The 8982-nt window shown below is 48.0% G+C and overlaps 1 protein-coding gene across 2 annotated transcripts in view; it reads left to right on the plus strand.

The window, feature by feature from the left end:
- Positions 1-8982, plus strand: part of APBA2 (amyloid beta precursor protein binding family A member 2) — a 182588-nt gene that overhangs the window by 161434 nt on the left and 12172 nt on the right. For both annotated transcript variants that reach the window (XM_004699738.2, XM_004699737.2), the window contains 3 exons: positions 2995-3174; positions 4240-4452; positions 5978-6097. In XM_004699738.2, the coding sequence (XP_004699795.1) occupies positions 2995-3174; positions 4240-4452; positions 5978-6097 (513 nt within the window). The remainder of the gene's footprint in view (positions 1-2994; positions 3175-4239; positions 4453-5977; positions 6098-8982) is intronic.

Raw genomic sequence — 8982 nt, forward strand, 5'->3', positions numbered from 1 at the left:
TCTTCCTCCTCCTCTTCCTTTTTCCTCCCAGGATAGACAGCTGTTTCCATGACGTTGTAGTGCAGCTGTTCTGTTTTGGAAGAGCTGCTGGGTGGATGGGAGTAGATAACTTTGTCTTACCCCAGGTGTGAGGACGTCCAGGGGCTTCCTTTCCAGGATGTGCAGGGCTCTGGAGCTTCCTCGCCAAGTTGTGGGGAGAGCTGAAGACTTCTTTTCAGGGTCCCAGGGATTTCTTGATGTTTTCCTCCTGTTTGTTGGAGAGGGATTCAATTAGGCATCTTGAATTAGAAGCTATATTGAATTTTATGCCCTGGTGGCTTTGTAGCCTTGAGGTTCTAGCTGTAATTTTCAAACCCACCAACCACGCCATAGGAGAAAGGTGAGGCTGTCTGCTCCCATAAAGAAGTGCAGTCTTGGCAACGCAGGAGCTATGAATTGGAATTGGCTCAATGACCATGGGTGTAAACATGAGTCCAAATCGAGTTGATGACAGTGTTTGTTTAGCTATGTATTTTATTCTAAAAGCTCCCTTATGTGTTCTTGTTCCTTTTTTCACAGCATATTGTTCTTGTATTTGTGAAGCTCTCTGAAGATACCAAATGAAGGTTGTGTGGTTGTTTATTTGATGTTATCTTCTGTTTCATAAATTACTGCTTCTGGAAACAGCTCTTCTTTTTATCTTGGCCCTTCTCTTTCCTGCTGGCTTTCCTTGTGTACCCGATAACCTGTTTTTGATCTGCATTTAGATTGGAGGAATGATCCTTTTTGCTATTTTGTCTATCATGTTTATGCTGTTTAACCTGGAGAATATTAAGGCGTCCTGATACTCTGCATATTAGGGTAGGGCAGAGCTTGTGATCACTCAGTTTCCTTTGATATGGGACTTCTCAAGCTGTAGGGAACATTTGGAAATATAAGGAACACTTTTGATTTCACAATTGCTGAAGAGGACTAAGAAGCCCTGGTGGTCTAGTGGTTATGCGGGAGAAGTGCTGGCAGATCTAGGAGAGCTCAGAGGGAAGCCAGATGCCGTCCTGGGGTGACCTTGCCTTTAAGGCTCCAATATTCACCCTGTTGCTTGCTATTGAATAATTCCGACTCATACCCTAGTTCTCCCTTCGAAGTGGTACAGTTTCTTTTGAAATCACAAAGGGATACGAGAGAGAAGCATCAAGGGAGGGTCAGGGAGAGAAGAGAATCCGCATGGTTCTGCTGTTGCTTCGGAGGGGACAAGTGTCTGTGGCACCTGGTTTGTAGTTGTTCTGAGATCCAGCTTTGAGGTTGGCCCCTGCAACCCTTCCCACTTTCTGGACCGAAGAGCTTATAAAAACATGCTTCTGTTTTCTCACAGTTCTGGGACCTAGAAGTCTAAATCAATGTGTGGCAGGGCCATACTCCCTCAGGATGCTCTAGGGCATAGGTTCCCAAAATTATTTGGCCTACTACCCTCTTCTCAGGAAAAAAAGTTACTCAGCAATCCCCTTGCAATTAAAAACGTTTGTACTATAGACCACAATCCAGAATAAAGCGTAGGTTCTAATGCCCCCCACATCGCAGTAACACCCACTTTGGGAAGCATGGCTTTAGAGGAACACCCTTTCTTGTCTTTCCTAGCTTGTAGTGGTCCCAGATGTTCCACGACGTGTAGATTCAGTGTCACACAGCATCCTTCTGACTCTCTCTCTTCTCTCTGATAAAGCTACCACTTACATTCAATTAGAATCCACCCTACTCCAGTATAACTTTATATTAACTAATAGCATCTTCAAAGGTCCTCTTTCCAACCATGTGCTAGTGGCTAGGACTTGAACATGTCTTTTGGAGAGACATGATTCCATTTATCACACATGGGGAACATGATGTTCTTGGAGCAGCATCAATTAAACCCCGAACTCTGTCCCTGGGTGCTCCCCCAGAGAAGGACAGCTGTGCATTTTCACCCAGTGTGCTCCTACCAATTAAGAACTTCTCTGCTGTAGCCAGTAGCCAGGGATAAAGTGCAAGTATCTGCTTGTGCATCCCTCAGATCATTCCAGCACTCCAGGGGGTGGTATCACCCATTTGGAAAACACTGGCCTAGAGAAGATATATAAATTGCTGATAATCACTGTTTTCCTACCTGCTGCCATGGCTCTTAGGTGTTATAATTTTAAATGGCATTATATTAATCCCAGTGATCTCATAGATGAAGAAACAGAGGTCCTATGAGGCTGTCCCTGACCACAGGCACACAAGGCACAACTGGAGTTTCACAAGGCAGCAGCGTACAGGGACCAAATGAAAATCACCATGCTTTCAGTGTGCTGGGCTTTGAGAGCACATGACAGGACACCCCAAATAAATAAAAGCCGTATAAATTGGACAGCAGTTCTAGGTGCTCTTTGAAGCTACTTTGCATGTGGGTTCATCTGACTGGAGCTATCTACTGGGATGCTTACATGCGAAGAAACGGGGAGCGGGAAGAACGAAAGGCAGTGTGCATCGCTCCTGTACGGAGTGCCCCAGGACAGCCGTCCTGCTCCAACAGTGACTGGACACACGTTGCCTCCCTGAGCAACATTAGATTTTGTTACTATGGAGAAATAAATATTGGGTAGATGGCCGGCAGTATCTTTGGAATAAGATAAATGACAAGAAACCCGCAGTTACAAGAATAGACTATTTCACAAATAATTCACAATTTTCCCAGGTTTAATTTGAAAATGTGCTTTGTCCTAGGAATGCTGGACATAAAGCAGATTGTATGGGTGCACTCAGGACGCCCTGGCACTAGGCAGCAGAAAGGCTTGCCCATGGCACTCCTGGGTAGTATTGTGTGAGATAGCGTCAGTGGACCAGGACCTGCCCCTTTTCTTCTGGGCTCCCTGGGATGCTATATGTACATTTGGCACCCTCTTCGTTGCCGTCTTTCTTCTCTGGGTGTGTGTGGGGTCTGTGCTTCCGTGTTGTTGCGGAGGCACAGACATTCCAGCGAGGCCTCCTCTCTCCCCTCAGGCCCAGCTCATTGCCCAGTCCATCGGCCAGGCCTTCAGCGTGGCCTACCAAGAGTTCCTTCGGGCCAATGGCATCAACCCCGAGGACCTGAGCCAGAAAGAATACAGTGACATCATCAATACCCAGGAGATGTACAACGATGACCTCATTCACTTCTCAAACTCGGAGAACTGCAAGGAGGTGAGCTCCGCCCCACTCATCCTATTCTCCCACCCACACCTTCCAGAGGATCAAGTGAGCAGTCTCAGTGAGGAGCACTTCCCAGGGCTTCCCATCAGCCTCCTGGGATGAGCAGCCTTTTTAGACTCACAACTGCAAGTTCTTTGCTGTCATAGTGGGCCAGAAGGGTGCATAAAGTATATACCTGCTTCTGCTTTCACGGGAACATGTAAGTGCGTGATGAGGGAGTGATGTAGCAAAGGGACTCATCATAACCCATATAATGACCTTGAAAATATGCCTTTTGATGTTATTACTGTCATCTACTGGCAGTCAGGGTCTAGGGTGCTTCTGAAAAACTATGGGAGGCATCTTTAACACTTGGAATTTGCATGCTTAATTTGAAGCTCCCTGTGAAGGTGCCAGAGCAGGTTCCAAAGGCTCTGTTCGGGGGTCCTTGGACATGTGTGCTTTCCAGAGTGGAAACCTGGGGGATGACCTACATACAGCCTGACTACTTGTTCAATGCACAGATAAGTGAATGGCTCAGACTGCTTGTTGCATGATTGGATCGATGCTCCTGATCTCGTGTTGAAAGAATGAATGGTGCTGACTGCCGATTGAATTGATGAGTGAATTAATGACTCTGCTTGTGGAATGAAGGAATAAATGGCTTAGCCGTTGCAACATTCTAAGGAAGTGACCCTTGAAGCTTTTCTAGATGAGTTCAAATGGTTGGGGTGGGGGGTTGAAGGGTATGGTGAAGGATGATGTGGAGGATGGGATGGGGCGAGGGCTCTGTGGTATGTGGTCACAGCTACTGGGAGAGGAATAGGAGATAGGACACTGGCATAATTTGAGCGTGAGGTGTATTGGGGTGGGGGGAAAAGGACTTGGGAGCCAGAAGGTGAGCCTGGAGGTAGGTGGATATCCTCTGGCCCCTAAGACTCTCCTTGCCCAGATTAGCTACCTTGGCTGTGAGGGCAGGGCAGAGGCCACATGGCTCAAGCATTGGTAAAGTCTCTTATGGGAGATGGCAGAGACCTCTGCACCCCATGGAATCTTCACATGTCAATCCTCTTGCAGCTGCTGCTGGAGAAGCATAAGGGCGAGCTCCTTGGCGTGGTGGTTGTGGAGTCAGGCTGGGGCTCCATCCTGCCCACGGTTATTCTGGCGAACATGATGAACGGTGGCCCAGCCGCACGATCAGGGAAGCTGAGCATTGGGGACCAGATCATGTCCATCAATGGCACCAGCCTGGTGGGGCTGCCCCTTGCCACCTGCCAGGGCATCATCAAGGTAGGTACCAGGGACCTGCCCCCTTTCATCCTTACTTTATTGTCATCCTTAGAGAGACCCAGGGACTGGCCAGAGACTGCACACAGTACACATAGCTCCCATCAGAAGGACCCGGCTGCCTGGGTGTGAGAAAGGGAGGCCTGATTTCATCTAGCTCAGTGCTGAGTCACTGTGTTCTTTAAGTATGAGGAGACCAGTTGTCCAGGTTGGCTTGGACGTCCCCATTTAGCACTGCCAATCTCACTCCCTGGAAAGCCCCTTAGCCCTGGGCAAACCGGGAAAGTCCGTTTCTCTGGTTGGTATGCATTTCTGAGAGGCAGCCTTTTGTTCTATAAGAGAGAATGACTGACATCATGAGCTCCCAATCTTTAGATTTTCAAGTGACCTGTCCCTGGAGGGGTCAACAGAGAGGACACAATAGGGTGAGGTCAGGGGCGTTATAGTAGCCTCTCCCATTCTGTGAAAACCCCAGACCCAGGGAACAAGCAGGCAGCCTTGGGCTGGCTCAGGGTCAACATAGTGAGTAGTACATTCACTGTCTTTCAGGGTCATCAGACAGAAGGCTCTGCCTGTTTGCAAGGCCTCTGTAATCTGGCCCAACCCTTAGGGAATCATTCTCACCCACTGCTGTTACCTTAGTGTTAGAGGAAGTGCCTTCCTCCTTCCTGGCCCAGTCTGAAAAGTGAAGCACACTGCTAAGGCTGTCCCTTATAACTGACCATCAGTATCTGCCTGATACATGTAAGGAAAGTCTTCCATCCAGCAGGAAGGCTTGTGTGTGCTATCCTCCCTCCTGCAGCAGTGAGTAGCATCTTCTTGTCATGGGTCTATGGGGTCATGCCCCTCCCCAGGCAACTCCAAGCAAGCCTGGCTCGAGGGACACAGCTGAAACTATGGATCTGTGAGGCTTGGCATTTGATACCCTACTCCCTAGTTAGCCCCTCAGAATTGAAGTCTGGGATGCCCATTGACAATTGCATCCTCCAGGTTAGAGCCCCGCATTGCTCATAGCTAGGTTTTTATTGACCACATCTCTTCACATCTATCCTTCTCTCATGTCAGCACAGAAATCCCTTCACTGAGAGAAGTTCTTCTTTGGGGAAAGTGGTCCAGAGTTCTAAATAGGAAGTTCTCCTAGAGCTGTATGTTATTGGACTCCTCCCACGGATGGGTGATTGTGGTGCCTAGGCCTGGGTTCTGTGAAGCAGCCCTTAGTCCAGCTCTTGTTGGGGGTGGAGGGTGGGAAGGTTGTGGTAGCCCAGCTCAGAGGGCACCAGGCACAGGGAGAGTGTCACATGCCTACTCTAGCTTTGATCCTAGGGGAAGGGTCAGGCCTCCATTTGCATTCCTGGTGCAGGGGGGACACTGAGTCTCAGACTGTCTTGCCTATACCGTCACAGCCTAGAGCTGAGGCTCTCTCAGCCCCAAGTCAAGCCTCATCCTCAGTCAGTGCCAGGGGGGTATGCTCATCGACATGTAAGGCTGCCATGTGATGCTGTGATGTTCCCCTCCCCCCACTCTACAGGGCCTGAAGAACCAGACTCAAGTAAAGCTCAACATTGTTAGTTGCCCTCCAGTCACGACAGTCCTCATCAAGCGGCCAGACCTCAAGTACCAGCTGGGCTTTAGTGTACAGAATGGAATCGTAAGTCTCCCTTCCCTTAGCTGCCTCCACTGAATAAGACCAAGGTGCACGTGGTTAGCTGTGGCAGCGCTGTTACCTCTGCTTCCAGAACTGCCCCTACTTCAAAATGTAGGCCCGATTTAATGCCTTGGCACTCCTGGCTAGTGAGCAGCCTTGCCAGGAGTCAAGGCATGCATTCAGTGAGCTTCCGTTGGCTCCAGGGCAAGCCAGGTTGGCAGGGAGGACCCCGGTATGGCATGTATCCTTTATTTAAGCCACCCTTAGCTCCGTCTGTGGTAGTCGATCTCAGCAAGCACCTGCCTTGTGGGAGTGTGGAGGTGAGATGGCAGAGCCTTCCACAATGGAAGTTGTGACACACACAGCTGATAGCAGCACCAGACACTGTGTGCAATAAATACCAAGACCTTTGTTCTTTCATTTACTCATTCATTAAATAATCCACTCCTTGTTCAGTAGATAGCCATGAAGTACTTGCTGTGTGCTAGGTGCTGAGCCAGACACAGAGGAAGTAAGAGGGCTTCAAAGAAGTGGTGATGCTGGGCTTGAGGGAGTCCCATTCGGGAGTCATTTGCTCTAAGCTGTTCCTCTGATAAGAGTAGCCCAAGTCTCAAAGGGAATGGAATGGAAGCAAAGCAGGTGCTTCTGAACCACTTCTGAGCAGCCCCTGACATCCAGTACATAGATCCTTAGTCCTCGAGGAACAGGCATTTGGTAGGGAGGCCCAAGGTGTGCAGGGTGCTGAAAGGCACAGAGCAGGCCTCTGACTGCCGCCCCATACTCCTTTTCCTTTAGGGGGCTCGTATGGTGGACTAACTGGGACATTTTGTTACATTCATGAGGTACTTTAAGGTTTGTCAAATTATTTGTCCTCTGTCATGTTTTCCCTTCATCAGACAGAGGAGTGAACAGGGCTCAGAGAAGGGACGGGCCAGTCCACTCTGAGGGCCAGAGTCAGAGTTGGGGCCCAGAGGTTGTGTCTGTCTCTTGGGCTGCCGGCATCCAGCTCCCACATTGGTTCCAGGCCATTAGCCTGGCTCTTCTTGGGCACAGGCCAGAAGGCATAGGGCATGGCCAATACACAGAACCTATCCCTTCAGGAGTGTAAGTTCCAGCAAAGTGGACCCCCTGAAAGATGGAGTTTTGCATTAGACTCTGCATTGGGGTTACAACCCCTGCTCATTGGGGAAAGGACTTCAGTCATGAACATATGACTTCCTGGTCGTGTTCAGCATCTGTCCCTGGGAGAAGAACCACCAGCTTTGGTTTGTCAGAATGGAATCGTGGATGGTCACAGGACTCCCATGAAAGCCATGCTGGGCAGTAAGTTAAGGACCTCTTGGCTGAAAGGGGATGGGAGACTCTCCTGGAGAAAACATCTGCAGCCCAGTCGGAATGGGAAAGTTTTGATTTACTTTAAGAGTGCGAAACCCGGTTATGATCTGAATTTGCCGTAATAATGCCTGGAGGAATGGAGCCGGTGGCCGACAGTACATCTGCTATTGCTTGCTTAGCACTGTGGGTGTACTTAGAGAAGGCTTTCTGGGTGAGACAGGTGCTGTTCCCTGCCATAGGAAGGTGGGCAGATGGGGAGCAAGGGACTCCTCATAACAATTGCTACTGCCACTTAACTAGTGCTTATCATGCACTAGGAACAGAATTAATTTCTTTTAAAATGAAATTTTTAACTAAGTGATTTTTATAAGTGGTTATACAAATTCAACCTTCTGCAGTACTTACAATGAAAACCAGCGATGCCCATTCTTGCCTTCTTTCCATTCCTCCCTCTGGAAGCTACATGTCCAACCCTTATTAGAACCTTGTACTTTTTCCACATATCGAATCATGTCCTTACACCACCATCTTTTTTTTTTCTTTCAGTTTCAGACATCATGCTTTCCTGAGTTAGCAGAGGAACATTTTTATGCTCCCCACCAATTTCTCCGAAACCATTCTCTCATAATTCAGCACTGAATCAGTATTCAGCAGTTATATTTTTGTATCTCTGTAAGGGTTTGTTCAGAGATGATTCATATTATCTATTAGGTCAGTGGTAACTCATGGAAGAGCTAAAACAAAATAGACATGAGTTTCTCTCTCATGGAGCAAACGTTGAAGTGCCAGATTGTTGGCAGTCTGTCTACTCAAAGACACCGCTGGGCCATCCTCAGAGTGGAGGCTCCAAGGCTCTTCATATTTCTATCACAGCCAGCCCAAGCTGAAAAAGAGCAGAGATTGGAGCCAGAGCTTTTCTTTCAAACACGATAGTAGGAGATTGCATCCATCACCTGGACCTATATCCCATTGCTAAGAATGTGGTACATGACCACATCTTGCTACAAGAGGTCCGTAAAAACAGGGCTGGCTTGGAAGCCATCTCTTAGATTCAACTATAGTACTAGGCAATAACTGCTTCATTTTCCCCTTGCCTGGTTTTCTGTGCTCTTGTTATTAGATGCTGTCCAGTTGATGATGATTCATGTACAACAGAATGGAATGCCGCCAGGTTCTTTGTCATCCTCACAAGTGATGCTACACTTGAGCCCATTCTTGTAGCCACTGGGTCAGTTCATCTTGATGAGGGTTTTTCCTTTTTGTCTACCCTCTCTTTTACCAAGCATAAAGTCCTACCCCAGGAATTAGTACCTCCTGATGGCATATTCATAGTGTGTCTCATCATTCTAGCTTCTAAGGAGCATTCTGGGAGTACTTCGTTCAAGACACATTTGTTCCTTCTTTTGATAGTACATTCTCTATTGTTCACCAATATCATAATTCAAAAGTACCCACTCTTCTATGTACCTATTGTTAATTTATCCCTAAATTCCCTAAGCATAAGATTAAAATTCCTCCTTGAATAACTACCCCCATATACTCGAGTATAAGCC

The sequence above is a fragment of the Echinops telfairi genome, unplaced genomic scaffold (genome assembly GCF_000313985.2).
Source record: "Echinops telfairi isolate 266 unplaced genomic scaffold, ASM31398v2 ScPeMD7_7475;HRSCAF=8513, whole genome shotgun sequence".
In the NCBI taxonomy this organism is placed as follows: Eukaryota; Metazoa; Chordata; class Mammalia; order Afrosoricida; family Tenrecidae; genus Echinops; species Echinops telfairi.